This window comes from Rhinoderma darwinii, chromosome 12, assembly GCF_050947455.1.
Source record: "Rhinoderma darwinii isolate aRhiDar2 chromosome 12, aRhiDar2.hap1, whole genome shotgun sequence".
Lineage (NCBI taxonomy): Eukaryota > Metazoa > Chordata > Amphibia > Anura > Rhinodermatidae > Rhinoderma > Rhinoderma darwinii.
The window spans coordinates 68,307,743-68,334,874 of NC_134698.1; the positions used below are offsets into that span (position 1 = coordinate 68,307,743).

The 27,132-nt window shown below is 41.7% G+C and overlaps 1 protein-coding gene across 1 annotated transcript; it reads left to right on the forward strand.

Moving 5' to 3' along the window:
• Positions 1-1,898: 1,898 nt before the first annotated feature.
• On the forward strand, positions 1,899-26,439 carry PPP1R36 (protein phosphatase 1 regulatory subunit 36). Its single transcript, XM_075843516.1, has 10 exons — positions 1,899-1,956; positions 5,012-5,076; positions 8,885-9,015; positions 10,056-10,125; positions 10,741-10,839; positions 13,501-13,638; positions 17,861-17,903; positions 21,386-21,576; positions 23,068-23,250; positions 25,902-26,439. Exons 1-10 carry the CDS (start codon positions 1,948-1,950, stop codon positions 26,125-26,127), a joined length of 1,155 nt encoding a protein of 384 aa, XP_075699631.1. The 5' UTR covers positions 1,899-1,947; the 3' UTR covers positions 26,128-26,439.
• The last annotated feature ends 693 nt before the right edge of the window (positions 26,440-27,132 follow it).

The window sequence follows — 27,132 nt, forward strand, 5'->3', positions numbered from 1 at the left end:
CCCGCTCTGCTATGTGCTAGCCGCACTTTAGCTCCTTAAAGGAGCGGAATCCCCGTGTTTTCGGGGATTCCGCTCCTGGACAGAGCGCTTGATGTCTCTGTCCATATCTGGGCAGTGACATCAGGGGAAACTCCTGAAGCGGAATCCCCGAACACATGAGGATTCCCCTTCAGGAGCTGCCGCTGATGTCACTGTCCGGATCTGCCCGGCCCGGCACGGATGCATAACTTTATGCAAACCGGCCGGGCAAAATGGCCGATTTTACCGGCCGATACTCGGGCTCGGGAACGACCCGGTCGTGTGAATCCCGCCTTACCCTAATAGTGGCATCCGTCACCGCAGATTTAATGGTATTTGTTAAATGGCTACGTTGTGAACTGGGGTCATGAGAGTTCGTGATGTATCCGTTAAACAGATGCCGTTATAGTCTACGGATGACGGATGCCACTATTGGGCATTTGTTTGACAGAACCGTCACCTATAGACTATAATGGTATCTATTTAACGAATACGTCATGAAATGTTATCGGAAAGCGCACAATATATTCGTTAAATGGATCCCCCTAACGTATACAATACAGTGGCACTTTTTTATGCACTATCCTGTGGGATGGAATAGCCTGGTCTACGTTATTCCATCCTTAAAGAGGCTCTGTCACCAGATTATAACTTGACTATCTCCTACATAATCTGATCGGCGCTGTAATGTAGATAACAGCAGTGGTTTTTATTTTGAAAAACGATCATTTTTGAGCAAGTTATGAGCTAGTTTAGATTTATGCTAATGAGTTTCTCAATGGACAACTGGGCGTATTTTTACTTTTTACCAACTGGGTGTTGTACAGAGGAGTGTATGAGGCTGACCAATCAGTGACCAATCCGTGTCATGCACTTCTCATTGTTCCAGCCCATTGTTACAGTGTGATTGTGCAGTGAAAGAAGCTGGGCTGGAACAATGAGAAGTGTAGGACGCTGATTGGTCACTGATTGGTCAGCCTCATACACTCCTCTGTACAACACCCAGTTGGTAAAAAGTAAAAATACACCCAGTTGTCCATTGAGAAACTCATTAGCATAAATCTAAACTAGCTCATAATTTGCTCAAAATTGATCGTTTTTCAAAATAAAAACCACTGCTGTTCTCTACATTACAGCGCCGATCAGATTATGTAGGAGATAGGGCATTTATAATCTGGTGACAGAGCCTCTTTAAAGGGGTTTTCCCATGAGGGACATTAATACACAGGATATGTAATAAATGTCAGATAGATGCGGGTCCCACCTATGGGATCTGCACCTCTCTCTAAAAGGAAGTCCCCTAATCCCCGTTCTATCTTTTTGTGCTCGTGCTGCCTCCCGGCCACTTACTGATTACATGGTCGGGAGTTACGGACACAGCGTAGCTCAGCGAGTTACCACGCAAAGTGATCGGCTTTATACCGGAGACCTGCGTTATATAAAGGCTGACAAATAAAGGCTGATAACATTGCGCGTTATAATGAATGAGTTTGGCGACACGCTGATTCCTATAATAACCATCTAATGGGAATTAGCATCAGGCATCAAACTTTCATGTCCTATTTCTAAATTAACTACAGGAAGTGGAGACTAAATATGAACAGTAATGGAAGATGAAAGGAACCTAATGTAGAAAATTATCATTAACGCAGTCTGACGGAGGACTTAAACATTATTAGGACATTTTGCTCTTTAATACTATTATTTCTTGTTTGTGCCAACCATCCCGACCCATGTTCAGTAATATAAAGCTGTATGTTAGTATCCTGTATCCTTCTCCCTGCGCCCCGCTGTGTGAGTGTGCCCCCCCTCCCCGCCTTTTGTTCACGTCTGTCGTCCTGCCCAGTCAGTTTCTTACAATAGATTAGTTACCTAGCGACACACTACACAAACATGGAAGTGATTTTCAGTCTTGTCCGGTGACAAACCATGGAGCAGGTAAGTAACGTAATCCTTCAGCTCCATCACCTGTGATATATAGACAATGTCATGTTATACTTTATACCTCAGTTCCATTTTGACAATAAAACATGTAAATGTATCATTATTCATCCTGCTATTATTATAGTATTTGCCAGCATTTGTGCCCGGCACTTTCTGCGGGCACAATACACCTAGTAAATGAGGTACAACAGGTAGTAGTAATGTATAGTGGAAAATAACATTTAAATGGATCTTCAAATGAGTAATGATTAAATACCGTGTTGTATTCACACAATGCGGTTTTGCCAATGAAAACGCATGCATTCTTTTCAGTGCGGTTTTCAGCCATGTCGCAAAACCGCACCGTGTGAATACTCCCTTAGGCTGAATTCACACGACCATGATCGGCCCATGAGCTACTGACTGTATGTCGGTCACATTTCCCTAACCAAACACCGTTAAGGGTGCCGGAGCTTCTAGCATAGTCATCCATGATGCTGTGGGTCCCTGCTAATCATGTTTTGAGTATGGGACGATAGTCCCGCGAGAAGGCAGGGACTCCTAGCATCATACATAACTATGATTCTAGGAGTATGGCTCCCTAAACTGTGTTCGGTTTGGGACATGCGGCCGACATACGGTCTAGATCTCAATGACCGAACACGGCCGTGTGAATCCAGCCTTAGGCAACATGCACACCTTTTGTAATTTGGTGCAGAAAATATGCAAAACCGCAGGTAATTCCACAGGTAAAATCCAGACCTAAGGCCGGGTTTCCACGTGTAAAAACTACGCAGCGTATCTGACCTGGAACCCGCAGCACATTCCGTCCGTAATACCGGAATGTTCAGATGGAATTTTTGCCGTAGAAAGAAACCCACATTTATACTTACCCCCTCCTGCTTTTCTGCGCATAACCCGGCCACCTAAGATTACGCTGCAGGCCATGTGACGCTGCAGGCTGTGATTGGCTGCAGCGGTCATTTGGGATGAAACGTCATCTTAGTAGACTGGACTGCAGGAAGAAGGAGAAAGTTCTGGGTAAGTATGATTTTTTTTTTTTCCTGAGTTGCGATTTCTACAGTGGAATCGCTGTGATTGTGCTTCAAAAGTCGCAACACTTCGCTGTCAGTTGCAGGTTTTGTATCCGACAGAAAAACAATGAAAACTCAGCATAAATTGACATGCTGCGGATTGAAATTCTGCACTGCAGGTCAATTCATTAACGTTTACATTGTGTTTTTTCTACCGCAGCGTGGGCATGAGATTTTCTAAATCTCCACTTTACTTCTACTGCAAATGCTCTGAATTTCTGCACAGAATTCCATTGCGGAAATTCTGCAGCGTTTACGCTACGTGTAAACCCGGCCTAATGGTGCATTTTTAGGTGCGTTTTTAAACATTTTAATGCGGAAATAGGTGCGGTTTAATGCTGAGTTTGTTTGTCTTTTTTTATAAACTTGTCAGATACAATACTAAGGCTCTGTTCACACAGAGTTTTTTGCCGTTTGGAATTTTGAGGTAGATTTTGATCTGCCTGCACACCGTTTTTCACTCGCACCTATTGAGCACCAAGGGCAAAAACGCAGCAAAGTACGCTGTCACTGCCTCCCATTGATGTCAATGGGAGGTCAGAGACGTAAACGCCCGAAGATCGGGCATGTTGCTTCTTTTTCCCCCAAGCGTTTTTTTCTCATGGGAAAAAACCGCCTCCGCCTCCCATTAAAATCAATGGGAGGCATTTTCGGACATTTTTCGGCGCATTTTCCGACACGGTTTCCGTGTCAAAAAAAGGGGCAAAAAACTCTGTGTGAACAGGGCCTAAGGTGGAAATGCAAGATTGACATGCTACAGATTTTAAAATACGCACTGCAAGTCAGTTAACGTACAGAAAAATTCTGCTACGTGTAGATGAGATTACTTGGAATCTTATTTACTTTGCTGGTACTTTATCATACTACAGATTTGTAGCAGGAAAATATGCGCAGCAAATCCACACGTTATACGCATTGTGGGCGTTTGGCCTTAGGGTCCTTTGACACATTGCGGTTGAGGTGCGATTAAAACTGCATTGAAAAAAAAAACGCATCAGAAAACCGCATTCGTTTTTCCATGTGTTGTTGCGATTTTTTAATGCGGTTTTAACCGCACCACAACCGCAATATGTGAATGGACCCTTAATCATATTACTAATACATTACTAGTTATATTTTCATTATTAGGCTGGGTTCACATGTGCACGTCCGTTACGGCTGAAATTACGGAGCTGTTTTCAGGAAAAAACAGCTCCTGAATTTCAGACGTAATGGCAAGTGCAGGCGTTTTTCGCAGCGTCCATTACGGACGTAATTGGAGCTGTTTTTCTATGGAGTCAATGGAAAACGGCTCCAATTACATCCCAAGAAGTGACATGCACTTCTTTGACGCGGGCATCTTTTTTACGTCTTTTGACAGCGGCGCGTAAAAAAAATGACCGTCGGCACAGAACATCGTAAAACCCATTCAAATGAATGGGCAGATGTTTGCCGGCGCATTGGAGCCGTATTTTCGGACGTAATTCGAGGTTAAAACGTAAATAGGTCGTGTGAACCCAGCCTTAATATAATCTTGGGCACTGGTTAACCCCTTCACTTCCGGAGTACACCATCAAGACCTAGTAGATAGGTTTTCATTCTGAATGCTGGTCATACACCAGAGATTTCAGACGGCCACTTTCTGAATGACTTAATATTCTTGTTTGCTTTGTGAATCTTGTCGTTCTGGGTGACGATTTTATAAGTTAAAATTAACGGATCGATGTCAGTATTGATCTGCGGCCTGGTCTGGGCTTCTACTGATGGGATGCCGATCTGTCGTTTGGCATGAAAAACTTTACAAGTCTCCACTCGACAATGACCACAAAACTATCCACAGATATCTGCCGTCAATCGGCGTCTGTCGTCCTTGTACGCGTCACAAATATGGCACCGACAGTCGTTAGATAATGGTCTGAATTGTAATTTTAGGCTGATCTGAATCTCTAGTATATGGTTAACCTAAATCTTATGTTTATGCATCATTGTACCGACAGACAACAAAAGTCCCTCCGGGAAAATGGTTTTGGAAAGAAGAAACTAAAACACTTGAATTTATGAGGTGAAAAATTTTATTTATTTTTTCTATATTTTTCTTTTTTTTTTTCTTAAGTTTATGGCCTTTGGGTAAAATGTCCAAATTTTAGACAATCCTATTTAGTCCTGTATATAAAGCAAAGCAGTTTTCTGTGGAAACCCGGTCATGGCCCTGCAGTCATACGCAAGGGATGAGAGTTACTAGGCTAGTGCACCCTACATTTGGTGTAAACGTTTTGCGTATATCCCTGGAAAATCTGACGTATTCGTCTAACGTAGTATCCTTTCTTGAGATTTCGCTTGGAAATTGTCAGGATATACTGTTGCCTCAACTGTATTGAAAAGCACAAATCGACTACGCTTCTCAATAAAACTGCAAAAGAAAATAAAAATATTTCATGCTGTATACATTCTTTGTTTTAATGGGAGTCAATGGCAGACATGCAACTAGATAGGCACACATGTGGGGAATACTCAAATATGTGAAGAACATAGCTTAAAAAGCCTTTCTATGGTTGGTCTATTTCTTAGGCTGGATTCACACGAACGTGTATTGCGTCCGTGCGGGCCGCGTGGTTTTCACGCGCCACGCACAGACCAATACAAGTCTATGGGGCAGTACAGACAGTCCGTACTTTTTGCGCAGCGTTTGTCTGCTGCGCAAAAAGCGCGACATGGTCAATATCTTCGCGTATTTTGCGCATCACGTACCCATTGAAGTCAATGGGTGCGTGAAAACCACGCAGGTCGCACGGAAGCACTTCGTGCGAATGAAATTGCAGATCCATTCATTTCTATTCGCCAGGGACACCTTTCCGTATATTCTGTGCCGTAGAAACGATTTGCAAAGTATAGAACATGTCCTATTCTTGTATTCTTGTCTGCAATTGCTGCACGGATTTGCCCATAGAAGTCTATGGACGCTTCTGCAATTGCAGACAGCTATGGATGTGTCTACGTATTTGCGGACAGTAAAAACCATTACGGTCGTGTCCATGAGGCCTTAAATGGGTTTTCTCATCAGAGACTCCCCCTTTCAAATTGCTACCCCTGGGGCGATCAGTTGACTGTCCCAGGTCCTGCTGCCGGCACACCTGGTAAAGAATTGCTGGTTTCAACAAGGGGAAGCGTTGGCCAGCCAGGCATTTCAGGGAAATGTAGTATTACACGGCGGCCAATGAGATGACGTAAGCAGAGACCACCAGAACGGGAGATGCGCCTTCAGAGTGGAGCAACGGCCCTCTCTGATGCTTAAATACCCTAATGGGGCATATGGAAAAGAGTTGTATTCATGAGACTACCCCCTTAAACGGTGGTGTGCACGGCCGTGATTTGCGGCTCGGATGGCCGCGGAGTTGTCATCCGCGAGCCGCCCGCAAATCGCGGGCCATGCACATGGACGCGTGCATTAATTTCTACGTGCCTGGACCGCAAGACACGGCCGTAATAAGACATGGCTCCTGGGCCATGCATGGGCCGTGGAAACCACAGTCATGTGCATGGGCCCATTGAAATGAATGGGGCCGCAATTCACCCGCAGATTTGTGGGTGAATTGAGGCCGGAAAAATACGTTCGTGTGCATGGGGCCTTAGGCTGTTAAACTTTTTCTCAAGCACAGTGACCCATTGATTCGGAAATGAAGGGGAATAATATGATCTGTTTCCAGCCTGTCAGGCCCATAACATACATTAAATGTTCCATAGGGTAGGGGGAAGAAAATGCTGGTGGGGTCTGTGCATTTACACTTTTGCGAAATGAAGGGCACCATGATTAGAAGCAGATTTGCACATCATTGTCGATTAAAAGGGGCCCTTTTTGTAGGATATGTAATATCTGGCTGGTGTAATATTCTCTGTGTGCTATTGCTACGCTACAATGCTCGTTGTTTGTCCAGAAAAGAAGTACTAAGATAGCATCTTTTCTGTGGCCTGAGCTGAACAATGGCAGCTTTATATCTGCACATTAGTTCTAGTTTGTTTTTTTGCATAGCAAATAACTTGTTGGAACATATGTTCCGATCTGTCTTCTATTATCCACATCTATTTTGTTGCAATGACTGGAACCTTGGAGAATTTACAATATCATCATAACTTGGCACTGGTGGATCCTTGCCTTAAAGTGTTACATTTCCCGCAGCTTAGCGGCCTTGCCAGACCCCAATAGTCCATTTTTAGACCATCATGTGACAGGATTTTACAATAGACAGATTGCTTTATGTTGAATGATATTCAGACTCAGAGTTAAGGCCCATTTACATGGGCTAATTATTGGGTGAACGAGCAGGCGGGGGTCTTCTGTTTGAAACAACTGGCACCCGCCGCATATGGTGCGACTCAGCGCCTGAATGGGACAGCGCTGCACAGCCGCTACGAAAGTAACAGCATCTGCAACTACAAATGGCCTGAAACCTGCGGTAAACAATCTCGAGTGCCTTCAAAAAATTAATCGGCGGGGGTGCTGAGAGTCGGGCCTCCACTGATCTAATATTGATGGCCTATCTGAAGCATAGGCCATCGATTTTGAAATCCTGGCTAAACCCTTTTAGATGGAAGTAGTAGTACTCGTAAGTTGAAAAGGTGAAGCTAGTTGCTTATATTATTTTAGCTGGCACTGGGCAACTTCTAATTTCGCAATATTAGACTAAATGTAATTATTTGTCTTCTCTAGGGCCTTGTTCACACCAGGAATAAAACCTAAACAGCCAAAATATATAAAGAAAGGCCTTGAAGGGGTTTTTCCACAAACACATGTATCCCCTATTCACAGGATAGGGGATACATGTGCGATCGCTAAGGGTCTGACCACTGGGACCCCTAGCGATGAGGAGAATGGTGGACGAAAGTCCCCTAAAGTGCTCCATGAGAGTGGAGGGCTGGTGCCCATGCACGACCAGCACTCCATTCATTTCTATGAAGCTGCCGGTGACATCAGTCTCAGAAGTCCCATTATCATGGAGCACTTAGTGGGACTTTCCGTCCCCTGTTCTCCTCATCGCTGGGGGTCCTAGTGGTCGGACCCCCAGCGATCACACATGTTTCCCCAATCCTGTGGATAGGGGGATACATGTGTTTTGTTGGAAAACCCCTTTAAAGTGTCTCCTTTGCTGGATCCAATTTAGTTTTTTTTTCTTAAAAACCGCATGCAAAATCTGCATCAAATCTGCACTGTGTGAACGAGAACATAGAGCAGTTTTCCAATGACATAAAAGTGTGATTGGTAGGGGACGGTTGCTGGGAGCCCCACTGGTCCCTAAAATAGGGGGATCCACCTGTTACTGAAAGAGGTGGACGTGCATGGGTGGTCTCTCTCCATTAAAGTCTATGAGAAATCTTGGATTTTCTAGTGATTAACTTTTATCATGTCATAAAAATTTGAAGGCTGGATTCACACGGGCGTTGCGCATCTCAGACGTGAAAAACTGGAGTTTTTCACGTCTGAGGTGCATCCGTGCTCTGCGCTGCGGGACGCGATATCACGCATCCCCCATAGACTAGAGTCTATGAGGGATACGTGATGCATGAAAAAATAGGACATGTCCTATTTTCTCACGGACCCTTCACATGGTCCGTTGAAACAACGACCATGTGAACGGCCACATTGAATTATATAGGTCCGTGTGAATAAGGCCTAAGTTGGATTTCTTCCAGAATCTCTTAGGCTTTTTATACAGAGAAAAGATGATTGAACGCCGGACGTCAGGGTTCCTTTTGGTTTGTCCTCGTGCTGCATTAAATAAACATGATTAATAAGGACGGCAGGCACAGTTATTTGTTTCCAGCCCTGTGTGTTGCAAAAGTTTGTATCAGTGAAACATATTCTCTTACTATTTAAGACGATCGGACACTAACTTTCGCTGGGGACCTGGATCTAAGTCCCCTGAAAGAAGCACCACAGACAGAGTCACTAAATCCCCCAAACAGAAGAAGAGACAACATGAATTTGTGACTCTAGAAGATGTCAAGAGTAAGTGTCATCCATCTGACATGGGATAATTATAGGGGCTTAGCTTTCGGGGATTCCGATGTCGTGGTCACACCCTGGATTTGGAGGAGGCCCAAAAAGTCCCTCTGCCCAATATGAGGAGACCAAAACTACAAATAATGAGTGATCGTTTTGGGGCCCTGTTACAGATTGTGCAATAGGGCCCATGAGCGTCAAGTTACGCCTCTGCCTAAACCATGTTCCATCATTGAGGGGACAAGTGAATGGCTGTAGCAGTCCTCATAAGGAACGATTAATTTCCTTTTCTGGGCTGGAAAGCCACTGGAGCAGGAGAGCAATGCAGTAAAATGACACCTGTCCTTAAAATGCTAAGTGGAGGTGGACGTGGCAAAGGATGCATGACACCAGATTTGCATGGGGAGATAGGAAATGTGTTTGCATATTGTCAGGGTGTCATATTGTGTCTAATGCAGCAATAATAGTAGACTGCCACCTTGAGCACAAATAGTAGTATATTTGATTGACATATGGAAATTTGGGGGAAAAAAAAATCAGGAAAATGTATAACGTAATGAAGATATATCATAATGGAAGATGTGCAGTCTTTAAATTGACTGTCTGTATCATAAATTATACTCCTGGTTTGTTGGTCCAGGGACTAATACATTATTATTGCAAATTATTATAAATGATTCAATTATTTCCAGTTTACATTCACAAGCAAAATAGTTTCTTCTGCGAAAAGGAGCAATCTGAGGCTATAGAGGGGGAGCGCCGCTACGAGGGTGATGACGTTTTATAGTATGGAGCAGCATAAGCAATGAAGGGGAAGACCCACTCGCCAGAGCGCCGCTACCTCTTCAAACGGCTAATTGGGGGAGGTTCCCGTGTGTCGGACCCCCATCGGTCAGATATTGATGGCCTATCCTAAGGATAGGCCATCCATTTTATCTCACCGGTCAACCAGATTAAAGGAAATTCACTGTTTTGTTTTTTTAAAAATTATTATTAAATTAGAAAATTAGTGAACACACGTTCTGTATGTATTCATTGTCTTCCAGGAGTTGCTTTAAACTTGATTGAAGAACAGGAACGACTTTGCTTGACTTTTGGGTTTTCCAAAATTTTCAGGTATGATAGTTCCACAAATAAACACAGTAAAGCCAACAACATATTCACATTTTTCCTGCTGCAAGCGTATAGATCAGTGATGGGTAAAGAAATAGATGTTAGATCGCTCAAATGTGAAAATCAGTGTTTGAGGTGGTCAGTAAAGTTGCCCATAGCGGACAGCATGACATGGAAACTTGCTTCTCTTGGTAGTACCCCTAGGTATATGGGCAGCCTAAACATTTCTTGGTCGAATTGGATATTATCTGGGCAAGATGAAAAATAAAGGACATCAGAGAGCTGCATTGCTCTATGTATAGGACCCTAAAATAATTGTTCCTTGCACTATATGGGTGATAGAGGTGACTGTCCCAGCAATAATAATACATGGGTTACTGAGATTTGGCATCAACATTGACACCCAATTTTCAGCAGCTGGCTCGGAGTTGTGTTGCCTCCTAATGCCCATCCGTACCAAAGACCATGCAGCTTTTACATGTCAGTAACTAGTCATTGATCAGTAGGATATAAGATGGTTATTACATCGCCTTCCGAGGCATATTACTATTTTCTTATACAGGTTAATAGGAATAATTTTGAGGATTTATTGAAGTTAATTTTTTCTTATATATTTAGATCTCAGCAACTTGATGATTTCCTCATGGCCTTGATTAACTACTTGTATTGCTTTTTGGTAAAACAGTCACGTGGCAAACATCCCAAATCTTTATTGCCGTAAGTGTTTTTTGTGGAAGAAAGTTTTATGTACAAAGTTAAATTATGTGTAAAAAAAAAAAAAGTTATACTGGGCTTTATTATGAGCCTTTGTTGTCAGGCACATCCTTTGCAGTGAATTTTCACATTTTATCAGCATGTAATTTTTAGGTTTAATATTCTCTTTTAATATATCGTTATAGGGATTACAGCTTTGTTTTTCTGATGCAGAGCAACATATCTGCATAGACAAGGATTTAAAATATATTATGCAGGCTACCTGCTGCCACCACTAGAGGGAGCTTAGGAGCTTACTGCATAATGTTATACATTGAACTCAATAAGCCAGTATACAGTAAGCTCCCCCTAGTGGTGGCTGCAGGCAGCCAGCATATTATTTTTTTAAATAAAAATAGAGAAAAAAGGAAGCAGCACTCCAAGTAAAGTGACTACAAGCTTGTCCGCATCATTCGTGAATAAACCACTGTAGTCACTTTACCTGGAGTGCTGCTTCCTTTATTCTCTGTTTTGCTTTACCTACTTGGACCTTAGAGTCAGGTCTGCTAAAGCCTGCACCCAGACTCGGACTAGATCCCATTTCACAGTGCTGCTCCATCTTGCACTTCTTATCTTTTAAATATATGTCTATGCAGGGGATTTCGAGCTCTGTATCAATAAAACAAAGTTTTGATCACTATTAAGGATATATTCAGAGATGAATCAACACAGAAATTTGAACTTGATTAGATAAAAAAAAAAATAACCAAAATTATATTCAGGGGCAGACGTTCCCTTTAAGGAGTTGGCTCATAAAGATAACCCTTTTTTCAGACTGAATCTGGCCCAGTGGTCAGCTCATTGCTGTGGGTCTGGCATATAGCTACCATTGCCAGGGAAAGCTGCGGGCATCCCTACCTTGTATTACATGCCAGCCATTGAAATGTTAGTGGGGACCCTTCTCTTTGATGTCCATACGCTTCAATGCGTAGATGAAACAACCATTCTAAACAGCTGAGCTCTTAAAATGCGGTTTTCTCTACTAAAGATTACAGTGCCTGCATAACACAGAATACTGGGAGATTTAAGATCTGAAGCCTGCAGAATTGTGAATACAGCTCTGGACTATAATACAGGCTGTAACACCTGTACAATGCAGTCATTCTACATGTAAACTGTGGGCAAAGGAGAAAACACTCTATTAGGGCATGACCACACGTGGCGGATTTCCTCCGCAACTGTCCGCATCAATGCCGCACAGAATCTGCGTTGCAGATTCTGCTGCGGATCTGCACAAAATGTGCAGTAAATTGATGCGGACTAGCTGCTGCGGACTGCGGGAAAAGTGCTTCCCTTCTCTCTATCAGTGCAGGATAGAGAGAAGGGACAGCACTTTCCCTAGTGAAAGTAAACGAATTTCATACTTACCGGCCGTTGTCTTGGTGACGCGTCCCTCTTTCGGCATCCAGCTCGACCTCCCTGGATGACGCGCCAGTCCATGTGACCGCTGCAGCCTGTGCTTGGCCTGTGATTGGCTGCAGCCGTCACTTAGACTGAAACGTCATCCTGGGAAGCCGGACTGGAGACAGAAGCAGGGAGTTCTCGGTAAGTATGAACTTATATTTTTTTACAGGTTGCTGTATATTGTGATCGGTAGTCACTGTCCAGGGTGCAGAAACAGTTACTGCCGATCGCTTAACTCTTTCAGCACCCTGGACAGTGACTATTTACTGACGTCTCCTAGCAACGCTCCCGTCATTACGGGAGCCCCATTGACTTCCTCAGTCTGGCTGTAGACCTAGAAATACATAGGTCCAGCCAGAATGAAGAAATGTCATGGCAAAAAAGCAAGACGCATCCGCAGCACACATAACATGTGCATGACAGCTGCGGACTTCATTGCGGAACTTAGAATCTCCATTGAAGTCAATGGAGAAATTCCGCCATGAGTCCGCCACTGCTCCGCAACAGACAGAGCATGCTGCGGACACCAAATTCCGCTCCGCAGCCTATGCTCCGCAGCGGAATGTTACGCATCGTCTAAACGAACACTTCTAAATAGAAGTGGAAGTCAATGCAGAAACGGCTCCGCTGCGGATTAACGCTGCGGAGTGTCCGCAGCGGAATTTAAGTGAAATTCCGCCACGTGTGAACCCAGCCTAAGAGACATCTACAGCTTGTCCTACCCTCACAAAGGCTTTTTATTAAAATATATGAAAAATTCATCAACGAGAACACCTGTTTCTGTCTCTAGCTGAGCCGTTATTGGGGTTTATTCCTTTTGCTTAATTAGAAGTCTGTTAAATAACCTTGATGCACATGGTAGGGGGGGGGGATATTAGTTATTACCTTTATTTAATATTTCATGGAACATCTATATATGACAGAGTATTCCTTGTTACTATTATATTGCATCATTGGGCAGTGTATTTTACACTGTGAGTATGTTTTCTTTATTACTCTGTCTTATGAAAAATAACAATGAAAAACAGTTAAAAAAAATCATCAATGAATTAAGGGAAAATAACAAAGCAGTGGATAAGAAGAGAGGGGGACATCTAACCTCTATTTGGACAGTGAAAAGAGCTTGAAGTATGGCTATTTGCTCTGCAATGAATTTGTACATACAAAGAATATGTCCCTAAACTTTAAACTTGGAATAATCTTGCTGGTATTTCTTTTTAGGAGACCAAAAGTTCTAGAAGAAGAGGAGATGGCAGCCCTTAACAAGACCATAGAAGCCGCCATGAAGCACCTTGCTTTTAAGTACTCCGTACTTGTACTTGGAGAGGGAATGGACAAACATCATCTGGCATGTGGAAAGTATGATATCCTCCGACAATGACATTCTAGCCTTATGCACTGCCATTAACAACACCAAAGAATATGGAATTACTAAAGAAGACCTTCATCTAAACACACGTGCAGTAGGTGGTTGTAATAACCCCCACTGATGGGGTTTGAGGTCTGCAAAACCATTCCCTGTCACTAGTATTTTTATTTTTTTGTATTTTTATTTATTTCGCTTCTTTAATAATAACAAATATAATATTCATACAAAAACATCACTTTCTTTTTTTCTTAGGCTTCGATAACAACCGTGTCAGAGCATTGTTCAGGTGTTCCGTCTGAGCTTTCCGTCAGAACGGAACCCTAACTGAAAGAAACAGAAACCATAGGGCCTGTTCACATCACCGTTCAGTGGAGTCGACTCCGTTATTGATTCCGTCAGAAAACCGGAAACCTGCCGAAATGGTGACAAACGGAAACCATTAGCGATGTTTCCGTAACCATTGCTATCAATGGTGACTGAAACGGGAGATGTGGTTTCAGTTTCACTTTCCATTGCGGGGTTCACCCGACGGAAACCTCTGACGGAACCCCGGAACAGAAAGTGAACGGTGATGTGAACAGGCCCAAATTTCAATGGTTACGGATGGTTTCTGTTGGTCTCAGTTGTGTAAGGGTTCCATCATTTTGATGGGAATTAATACTGTAGTTTTGACGGAACCCTTACACAACTGAGATAAACGGAAACCATTTGCACCGGATCCGCCACCATTGAAATTTGAAATCAATGGTGATGCAAACGGAAACCTATGGTTTCCGTTTGTTTCAGTTAGGGTTCCGTTCTGACGGAAAGCTCCGACGCAGATGTTTACGAAGCCTTACCCTTCCCTCCCCTCCAGTCTATCTGTCCATAACTACCAGGGAGGTGAATCTATCTATCTATCTATCTATCTATCTATCTATCTATCTATCTATCTATCTATCTATCTATCTATCTATCTATCTATCTATATCACATCTATCCCACATATATTATCTATCTATCTATCTATCTATCTATCTATCTAGAATCCATCTATCTATCTATCTAGAATCCATCTATCTATCTATCTATCTCATATCTATCTATCTATCTATCTAGAATCCATCTATCTATCTATCTATCTATCTATCTATCTATCTATCTATCTATCTATCTATCTATCTATCTATCTATCTATCTATCTATCTATCTATCTATCTCATATCTATCTATCTATCTATCTAGAATCCATCTATCTATCTATCTATCTATCTATCTATCTATCTATCTATCTATCTATCTATCTATCTATCTATCTATCTATCTATCTATCTATCTATCTATCTCATATCTATCTATCTATCTATCTATCTATCTATCTATCTATCTATCTATCTATCTATCTATCTATCTATCTATCTATCTATCTATCTAGAATCCATCTATCTATCTATCTAGAATCTATCTATCGATCTATCGATCTATCTATCTATCTATCTATCTATCTATCTATCTATCTATCTATCTATCTATCTATCTATCTATCTATCTATCTATCTATCTATCTATCTATCAATTTGGCACAGATTTGGCAGAACATTATATATTGGTTTATTTTACTGTAGATTGTTTTTTCAAACAGAATATTTTAGGAAACCTTGTTCCTTGATGTAGTAATAAAAGGCTCCTCTGATAACAGTTCTCACAATCATCAAAGCTCTACTAATAGAGCTTGACAGCAATGACATCCTTTGTACCTCAATTCCTTTCTTTCCCAATATACAGACGATAGGGTTACTATATTGGGTTGGGTTGGAAATTAGTGAAAAAAATGTAAAGAGCATTTCCCAATAGTGTCTACAATCACTGATACAATACATATAAATCTCTGTTTGTGTCGTCCTCTTATGTCAAGTTGCAAAAAACTCTGAGAAACTGATTGACAACTAATATGGGCACCTTCACAGCTCCCACAAGGGTTGTCACCTAGGATCCTGAATTACAAATGTTCCCAGCTATACAGAAGTAGTAGTGACATCATCACTACAAAACTAGGAATATTTTCTGTAACAGAATTCATACTGGTTGTCTGCCAGGTTTCCTAGTGGGGCATATGGACTGGGGTTGTCCTGATGAGACAACTTCTTTAAGAGATTATGCACACCACAGAGCAATGTGCACGGAGCCTGTACAGATCCTTAGTATGGAGCCGCACGGGTTCCGCGTGCTGCCGTACAGACACCTTGGGGAAAATACCTGCATACATAGCGATCTGATGGAGCATTCCACACATTTTCCTGTTAAATTCTTTCTGAATGAAAAAAACCTCTATATAAATCCAGACAGAGGAATACGGAGGTACAGTAGAGGTCCTATGCACCTTTCTGGCAGCCCAATTATGGTTCCATACAGAATGAAGCCGTAATACGGTCGTGTACATGAGCCCTATGGCTGTATATCCTGTATATAAAGGTAGTTTTACATGGGCAGATTTCGCCCGCGCTTACCACCTTTAAAAATGAAACCGGAGCAATGATCGTTAATATGTTCGTTCGGCCCCATACATTTGCCTCTTGTCGGCAGCACATCCCCTGTGACCATTTTTTTGCAACATAAAAGATTCGATCAGCCAAAGAATGAGCGTTCCCCCGTTTATCGTCTGATCGTTGGCCTGTTTACACTGGGAAACGATCGGGAACGAGCATTCGTAAGAACATTCGTTGACCCGATCATTAGTTGAGTAAAAAAGCCTTTATCCTTTATCTTTGTGATAGCGCCCTTTAAAAACACAAACCCGATGACTCATTCTGTGACTACAGAGCGGCTTTTGTAAATTCTCAATATTCAATTTTGCCTTCAGCCGTTTGAATCTAAATTTTTAATTTGTGATTATATAAAGCCATTTTTTTTTGTCTTGCTTTGGCAGAGCATTTTCGATTTTCTGGCATTCGGCTCACCAATGTTTGTTAACTATTTACATACTTGTGCACTGGCCAAACTAGGATCATTTAAGGACAAATGGCGGGTAGCGTCTTTGTTCGTTATATTAAGAGGTTTACTTTTACTTGCACTAACAGCAACTAATACCTTTCTAAAAAAAAGAGCTTCGTTGGCAATGCTTTGTTTTTGCTGAGGACTTTTTACTCAGCAGTTTTATTGAGACAAGTCCTGACAGATCTGTTTATATATATTACAAGTATTTCTGCATTCAGAGGCTTTACTTCGAAGGCCCTCTGCCCAATCCTTAACATGTGCTACGTATAATGCTGGTGTCTTCTTATGTGGCAGAGGGGGTCTGGGTGCGATTACTACCTCTGTACCCCCTATAGCTACGCCCTTGCCCGCATTAATATACTACATGTGGTGGATATTTCCTGTAGTATGGGCACATAATGGTTAGGAGATCTCTGCATCATGGATTCCCATGTCAAAGTGATAATAAAAATGAGTAGGGGGGAAGCAAAGTATATCGGAGCATTCATAGCTCTAATGTGGCCCAGACTCAGTATTTTAGGTTCTGTTCTCACATTATGGTCATAGCGTATAGACAGTCTATAGGCAGTTCACAGCTAAACCCAACTCTCTGAGCAGAGCTGGGAAAAGATGATCAGAGTCAAAAAGGCACAGCGCCTTCCAACCGGAACCCCACAATCAACACTTCTTACCTTTAAAAGGTTTTGTCCCCTTTGGACAGCCTTTTTTTAATATGTAACCTTGTAGAGTAAGATCAAAGGTTCTGAAGATTTGTCGCTGGTGCAGAGCTGCGTGGAATTTCAAATTGCCTGCCAATGTCCTGAACCCATTGTTAGCAGAACACAGGCTGCTGTATTCAGCAGCCTGTATTCTGCCCTATCACAGCAATACTGACACAGACTACTGCTGTGCTATGATAAGCATTGAGTCAGCATTTGGTAAAGTGTTTGCGTAGATTTGCAGGAAAAATGCTATACTTACTACTAGCTGCTGCTGGATGGATCTGGATCAGATGACCGCTGACTTTGAACCACAGACCTAAAATAAGTCAGACAGATCATTTCTTGTATAGTAGATGTTATGCATGTACTTTTGTATGGTTTATTATTAGATTATAAGGTAAACATCATATATATATATATACACACACGTAGTATACGATGTAATCAATGGTAATGATAGAAACAATGTGCACAATAAAATGTAAAGAATGTCTGATTTATCCAAAAGCTAACTGTATTTTTCATATATCTGTTACAGAGGCCGAGCTTCGGCTACACTGAGAGACCGCAGATTCTTTGAGGTACAAGTATCTTTTCTGCTCTTGTTTCTGCTTGACTAACAGCTTACTGCTGGACCTTTTATGCGGCCGATGATTTGGAACGAGCGTCCCGTTCCCCTAATCTTCATCCCACGTAAAATGGCCTTAAAGGGGTTGTCCGGGCATGGGACGGTTTTTTATACTGATGACTTATCCACAGGATAGATCATCAGTATATGATCGGTGGGTGTCCGACGCCCGGACCCTGCACCAATCAGTTGTTCCGGCTGCCTCCAGGAACTGGAAGATATGCATTGGTCGGTGCTGGAAGCAGATGACTCCGGTCACAGTATAGTGGCCGTGGTGCAGTACTAAAGGAGGAAAGCTGCAATAATCCAGCACGGCCGCTATACGGTGTACGGAGCCTTCTGCTTCCGGCACCGACCACTGCATAACTTCCGGTTCCTGGAGGCAGCCAAAACAGCTGATCGGTGCAGGGTCCAGGTATTGGACCCCCACTGATGGATAGGTCATCAGTTTAAAAAACAGCCCCCAACCTGGACAACCCCTTTAAGGCTAGGTTTACAAGTCACATAAAAAAAATACACTGTAGAAACAGGACAACTGTCCCGTACTTAAAACATGATTACAGTACGGGACAGTTGTCCTGCAGCGAGGCAGGGACTCCTAGCGTCGTACATAAGTATGATGCTAGGAGCCCGGATCCCTGCACTGTGTTCGGTCCGGTACTTGCGGCCGAAATACGTCCGTCAATTACGGACGTAAATAGTGTGTGTGCACATACCCTAACACAGATCACATAGACACCAAGTATACCGAGCGCGATCACCTACCTGTATACACTTAAACATATTAGGCCTCTTGTATTGATCTGCCTGCTACAGGAAAATGGTGCAAGTATGATAGAACATATAGAGCCGAAAAAGCACTCTGTTTATTAGTGTATTGCACCATTATTCCCTCAGGCCAAGTATCGCTCTGACAGATTTATGCTTTTATAAAAAGGGAGTGTGGCTTGACAGTCACAACTATGCTATATATTACTAAAAAAACAAAAAAAAAAAGATAGATAGATAGATAGATAGATAGATAGATATGAGATAGATAGATAGATAGATAGATAGATAGATAGATAGATAGATAGATAGATAGATAGATAGATATGAGATAGATAGATAGATAGATAGATATGAGATAGATAGATAGATATGAGATAGAGAGATAGATAGATAGATAGATAGATAGATAGATAGATAGATAGATAGATAGATAGATAGATAGATAGATATGAGATAGATATGAGATAGATAGATAGATAGATAGATAGATAGATAGATAGATAGATAGATAGATAGATAGATAGATAGATAGATATGAGATAGATAGATAGATAGATAGATAGATAGATATGAGATAGATAGATAGATATGAGATAGATAGATAGATATGAGATAGATAGATAGATATGAGATAGAGAGATAGATAGATAGATAGATAGATAGATAGATAGATAGATAGATAGATAGATAGATAGATAGATAGATATGAGATAGATATGAGATAGATAGATAGATAGATAGATAGATAGATAGATAGATAGATAGATAGATAGATAGATAGATAGATAGATAGATAGATAGATAGATGATAGATATGAGATAGAGAGATAGATAGATAGATAGATAGATAGATAGATAGATAGATAGATAGATAGATAGATAGATAGATAGATAGATAGATATGAGATATATAGATAGATAGATAGATAGATAGATAGATAGATAGATAGATAGATAGATGATAGATATGAGATAGAGAGATAGATAGATAGATAGATAGATAGATAGATAGATAGATAGATAGATAGATAGATAGATAGATAGATAGATAGATAGATAGATGATAGATATGAGATAGAGAGATAGATAGATAGATAGATAGATAGATAGATAGATAGATAGATAGATAGATAGATAGATAGATAGATAGATAGATAGATAGATAGATATGAGATATATAGATAGATAGATAGATAGATAGATAGATAGATAGATAGATAGATAGATAGATAGATAGATAGATGATAGATATGAGATAGAGAGATAGATAGATAGATAGATAGATAGATAGATAGATAGATAGATAGATAGATAGATATGAGATAGATAGATAGATAGATAGATAGATAGATAGATAGATAGATAGATATGAGATAGAGAGATAGATAGATAGATAGATAGATAGATAGATAGATAGATAGATAGATAGATAGATAGATATGAGATAGATAGATAGATAGATAGATAGATAGATGATTGATAGATAGATAGATAGATAGATAGATAGATAGATAGATAGATAGATAGATAGATAGATAGATAGATAGATAGACTTCCCACTTTTTTTTTAAAGGAAGTGTAAGGAGACAAGCTCAGACTAGATCAGGTAAAAGATAAAACTGTATTCAGCTGCAATATATTAAAATATTACAAACCATATCACTATGACGATATACAATAAAGATACCCTGCAGTGTCCATATAATATTATTATACAGTGTAAAGCCACTGGCAGGGCCGGACACAGACAATGGAGGCACCTGTGTAAAAGCAGCGTGGGCCCCCTTCTACACACATATCTGTAACTTACATCCCCTCATATTTAAAATAAATAATGACTGTAAAAATATTTTTGTGGAAACACCCACATAGTAACCTGGTGGTCTAGGGCAGTGAAGGGGTAATGATGACATCCTTAGTGGTCTAGGGTAGTGCACTGAAGGGGTTAACTACCTGTACTGAAGGCTGCAAGGCTTCCTCTTGCTACTACATCTGTGACTGTCAAGGAATCATCAGCCAACAGCCAATCACGGAGCAGCTCGAGCAATCTTAGCGGCTCAGTGATTGGCTGACTGCTTTTATATTTGCACGGGTTCTTGACATCCATTAGAAAATTGAATTGGACCAACCATGGATGGACCGCCCTCTCTACCATGGTGCCATAGCAGCGGCATGGTCTGCCTATAGTATGTATGTCCTTGCAGATTTATATGTATGCCTATATTTCTGGAATTTCACAGGGCCTATAGGTGGAGTATAGGAAAAATAATCTAAATGTATTGTGCAAAATAGGATCTATATCGCTGTTATCTGAACTATGAACTGACCCTAACAGCCAATCAGAGTCCGGTTATTATTTTATTTTTCTGTGCACAGAAGAAAATGGAACGACCAGTTGTTTTGAAATTTATTTTAAAAAAATCAAAGGGGTTATCGAGGATTACAGGGCGCTGTTTCTTACAAAAACAGCACCACCTCTGTCCATGGTTTTTATCTGGTATTGCAACTCACTCCATTAAAGTGAACGGGTCTGAGCCGCAATACAACACACCACCTGAGCACAGGTGTGGCACTGTTTTTCTTTAAAAAACAGCCGTGTTTTTCTAACCCCTTTAAGGTGAAATACGCTAATTTCTTACATTAGGTGTGTCTGTTCCCTCGCAGTGTTTATACAGTTACGGCATTCAAGTTGCCTGGGTGGCGTTCAGGCACAAGAAACTGGAAACAATTCAGGAGGAGGTTGGCAGAATATTGCGTACCAATAATTTTAATCCTGCCCTCCGGCTGAAAGATATCACACCAAGCAGAAACTTGTCTGGGTATAAGAAAAAAATGGCTACATACTCTGAAGACAGGTACAAGACGCTATTGTGTAACACCGGACAATGATGCCAACATACATTTACATCACTAGTGAATAGTATATACTTATCGGAGATGACTCAAACATATATAGATAAGATGTGGTTTAGCAGAAGAGCATCAATGCCCATTCCTTGCCCTCGAGACAATGGTGCTACTAGTGTTGCCAGCCTTATCCGGGGTCTGGAGCGCCAATCTCCTGCCGTAGTATATTGAAATATATTTCAATAGAAAAATGTCCACTGATAGTTTACATTAAACGCTTCACAGAACATGACGGCCGCAGCTGTACAAATAACATTGGGGGCCGCACCCTGAACTCCTAACTATGATGCCACAGGCATTAGTAGCTGATCACTGAGAAGCACACACCCATCGTTTATTATAGCCTGGTTAGAGTATATTCACACGTGGCAGATTTGTTGCAGAAAAGTGTGCAATATATAATCTACCCCATACATCTAAATGGGAATGTTCCTGCAGCATGTGCATGGATTTATGCAAGTCTCATTGAGATGAATGGGAAATTTCTGCAAAAAAATGCCACGTGCAATATTCGGTGCTGATTAATTACATAATATTCCTTTATAGAGCTCGATAACAAATGATAAATCCGCAGCATTGACGTAGAGTTAAAATAGTTGTACAGTATTAGAAAAACATGGCTGCTTTCTTCCAAGGACAGCGCCACACCTGTTCATGGGTGTTTCTGGTATTGCTGCTGTTACACTGCTGAAGTCATTGGTTGGCTGCAGAGGTCACGTGGGATATATGGGCACGTCATCACTGCAGAGAGCTAAACAAAAAGCCGTGGGGACCACCAGAGTGGCGGCACTGGAGTGGTGGCGGGTTATCAGTTTAGTATACGTTCTTTTTTTAGTTTATGCCTTTTCCTCCATGTAGTAATTTTTTGTGGGATCTCTTAAAACCTCTTTAAAATAAATCGGGTTAGGTGCAATACCACACACAACCTGTGGACAGGTGTGGCACTGTTTGTGGAAGAAAGCAGTCATGTATTTCTAACCCTGTACAACCCCTTTAAAGAGTAACTGTATTTTCAGAAAGTTATTGATATGTCATAGAGACATATCAGAAGCTTGGATCGGTGGGGGTCCGGGTGCTGAGATCCCCACTGTTGCTGAGACGAAGATGCAGAAGAGCTCAGCTTTGGCTCTGCACCTTCGGTTGAAAACGGCGATCAGGAGATCAGTCTTCAGCCTGATCACAGCCAATCACAGCCAAAGGTGCAGGGCACTCCGCTAAGCGCTTCTACACCTTCATTTCAGCGACGGTGGGGGTCTCAGCACTCAAACCCCCACTGATCAAAACTTCTAAAATAACTCTGACATATTAAAAGTTTGCTGAAAGTGCAGTTACTTTTTAACTCTGTCTATGCAGGACTATACTGTAGAACTATGTTGTCACAGAGGTTTGTATTTTATGTTACATTGAACGTCTAACACAATTATTTATTTTTGGAACAGAAAAGTTAATGCCAAACGAACTTCGATAAAGAAAATCATCAACCAGCGCTCCCCTGTACTCAGCTCCTTAATTCCAACTCCCAAGGAAAGATCTCACTACTTGTTCCAGCAACATGAACTTCATCCTAAAGACTCTGAACACCTGGATATGGAAGAGCTTCAGGATTACAATGTCCCAGCCCGGTGAGAAGTTTATCATGCAAATTATTCACTGCAGCCTCTTCTTGAAAGCTGGAACCTGCACCGTATCTGTATTGCGGAGCTCAGTTCAGTCTTGATAAATTGTATAATGTTGGAAGCATGCAGCCACCACAAGGGGGAGCTAATGGCAGATGGGTTTATACAGGTAGTATAAAGGCAGCTGTATGCGGTGAGCTCCCCCTAGTGGCAGCTACTGCTTAGCGGTGACATGTCCTGACTCTTGGAATGATCACCCTTGATTGCCTTTTTCTCCTCCTATGGCTTTAAAACTTCCTGCACACAATAGGATCAATCCGCACAACTTAATGTTGTTCCCTTAAATTAATCCTAAGAAGCCTCATTACAACATTTTTGCAACAGAATTATTTCACAAAATCCTTTTTTTTTTATTTTTTTTTGAGTTCATGTTTACTTGTTTCAGGCGAAAACAGCTCCTGAATTTCAGACGTAATTGCAAGTACTCGCGTTTTTCGCGGCGTCCATTACGGACGTTTTTGGAGCTGTTTTTCAATGAAGTCAATGAAAAACGGCTCCAAAAACATCCAAAGAAGTGACATGCACTTCTTTGACGCGGGCGTCTTTTTACGCGCTGTCTTTTGACAGCGATGCGTAAAATTACACTTCGTCTGAACAGAACATCGTAAAACCCATTGCAAGCAATGGGCAGATGTTTGCAGACGTAATGGAGCCGTCTTTTCAGGCGTAATTCGAGGCATAAAACGCCCGAATTACGTCTGAAAATAGGTCGTGTGAACATTCCCTTAACCACAGCATCTGAGTGGTAAATGGCTGGGATCAGAGTTATCGCTGAACCCGACTGTTAGAGCGAGGTGTCATCTGTAAAATACAGCATGTTCAGACGTGGCGGAATTTTTCCGCTGCAAATGTTGCTGCAGATTCGGGGCAATTACGCAACGAATCTGCAGGAACATTTGCATATTTGACAGGTAATTCAGACGTTGCGGATATCACTGCGGACTTGTCGCACATTTAAGTTCTTGCATTGCAAAGGCTGAAATCTGCAGTGAAAATCCGCTGCTTCTCCGCGGGCGGCCATGAATGCTGCAGAATGAAAATCTGCAACGCAGCCTAAATTCCACACTGTTATTTTCCACAGCGTCTGAACTAAGTTACCTAAAATGGTATAGAAAACAATGGAAAAAAAACGACCGCTGAAGATTTCCACTGCAGACTTCTGACCATGCCCTTATACTGTAATCCGCAAAAAATTTAAACGAACCCTAAACCTAGAAATAAATGATAAAAGTTTGCCAGTCAGCAGGATTTTCTGCTGCTTCTCAAACGGTGTTGTAGGAATTTTGCAGAGTGCACAGGGGTTAATTTCCTCCTGATCTCTTCCATTTCTGCTGACAGACTGAGCAGCGGAGGGTTTAGCCAGGGGGGGGGGGAGGGATTGGGGGGGGTAGTGCTCAGCCTTACTGTTCTCCTATTGCAAACAGAACAATGGGCTACTGGTCTTTCTGCAGTTAGTTTATTTACAACAGTGGTGTCCAACCTCTGGTTGTTGGAAAACTACAACTTCCAGCATGCCCTGACAGCCGCAGGCTATAATTCAGCTCTCATGGGTGTAAGTGTCCCAGTAGCAAAGTCAGATGTAATCAGGAGCTTACCAGTATTTTGAAGGTACAAAGGTAGAAGTCAAATCCTCAGGAATTGATGGAAAGCGCCAATGAAGGTCTCTGGGAGACAGCCAGCAAGAAGGAATGTTTAATTTCCGTGGTATTTGGCTTGTAGGGTATAATACGGTGCCTCATAGATGGACTATATGGCAATTGACTGAAGGATTATAGGTCCATAATATGGACCCGCAGGGGCTGTGTGTGTTGCAATACAGGATCTGCGTGCATGTCATTTAGGCCTTGTTCACATTTGCGCTACAGTTTCCGTTATTCTGGTCTGTTAAAGGAACATAATAATGGGAAAAATGAAACCGCCAGACCTGTCGAATAACGGAAAACAGCGGCGCCTGACCGATTCATTTACTTTAATGGTTTCTGTCATTTTGCAGGACAAAATAGCGCTGCATGCTGCGCTATCTTGTCCAGCAAAAATGACGGAATCTATGATGGAGGCCCCGAACGAAGCCTTCGACACAGATGGGAACAGAGCCTTAGTATTTCAATCAACCTTTCTGGTCTCTGCAATGGCCCTTTATCAGTTAAAGGGTAATTAAACTTTCATAAAACGTTTGATGTGTCATAGTGACATGTCAGAAGTTTTGATCAGTGAGGGTCTGAGCGCTAAGACCCCCACCGATCGCCAAGACGAGGTGGCAGAATCACTCAGTTGAGCGCTGTGCCACTTCATTTCTGATTGGCTTTGCTTGGCTCTCCTCAGAAAGCTGAGCGGGCCGTGAACGGGCTCAATAGAAAGTGACTCGCTCACCTGAGCACTTCTGCTGCTTGGTTTTAGCGATCAGTTGGGGTCTCAACGCTCGGACCCTCATTAATCAAAACTACTGACATGGCTTTTTGAAAGTTTAGTTACACTTTAAAAGAGTTTTCCTCCTCTCAAATACAACTGATAGTAACAAGATATTGGAAAATAAAGTAACATCAAGATAAACGTGACCAGAGAACAGCCTTATATCTCACTGTCTTTTCTCCAAACAGTATTGGAATAATAGGAGAACCTATGAGGCAATTTCACTTTCATGATCTGACACCATTTGGAGCTGATGAAGAAGAGGAACCAGATACTGAGAATATGAACAGCGCCTCATTCTTGGACCTCCAGGGCTTTCCGGGTTATCACTCTCCAGTACGACCTGCTACTGGCCGACAGAGCCAAGTCATATCAAGAGCCACCACCGAGGCCACATATTCTGATATTTATTGACTAACCGAACTATAGATTTACTAAACCAGCTATAGACTCAATACATAGACCATGGATTTACTAACCTGGACCCATTGCAAGGACAATGGGTCAAAGGATAAAGAAAAACTCTACACTGGCCATGGACTCATTATTTGGATTATAGCCCCATGACACAGGCCAGGTCATGATTTAGTTGTTACCATGAGTTTTAAGCAATGTTCAGTTTACACATTATTATTTAACACTAAAGCTGTTTTTTTTTCTTCAGTATTGGTTCCGTTGATTCTGAGTTGTTATACGTGTTTCATGTTAATAGTCATTTAATTACCTGTACGGTCACTGCCTCCAGCAAAACCAGCACTCTCCTCTCCTGCTGCTGTCATTGTTTCCATGATCTGACAGGTTACAGGTCATTCTATCGCTGTCTATTTCATTGGTGAGGTGAAAGTAATTGTCCTGGGTAATTGCTAAAACAGAAATGTCATGACAGAAATCTTTCATGTGATTTGTCAACATCTGTGTTCCTCTAATAGATAGATACATACATACACTATATTGAGGAAAGTATTGGGACACCTACACATTACACATACAGGAGCTTTTATAACATCTCATTCTAAATCCATAGGTATTAATATAGAGTTGGTCCCCCACTTTGCAGCTAAAACAACTTCCACTCTTCTGGGGTCTTTCTACAAGATTTTGTAGTGTCTGTGGGAATTTTTGCCCATTCACCCAGAAGAGCATTTGTGAGGTCAGACACTGATGTTGGGGGAGATGGCCTGGCTCGCAATCTGTATTTTAGTTTGATTGGTCAGGACTCTGTGCGGGCCAGTCAAGTTTTTTCACACCAAACTCACCCAACCATGTCTTTATGGAGCTTGTTTTGTGCACTGGGGCACAGTCATGTTGGACCAGGAAAGGCACGAACCCCAAACTGTTCCCACAGAGTTGGAGGCTATAATTGTCCAAAATGTCTTGGTATGCTGAAGCATTAAAGGGGTATTTTAGTTTGAAAAAATT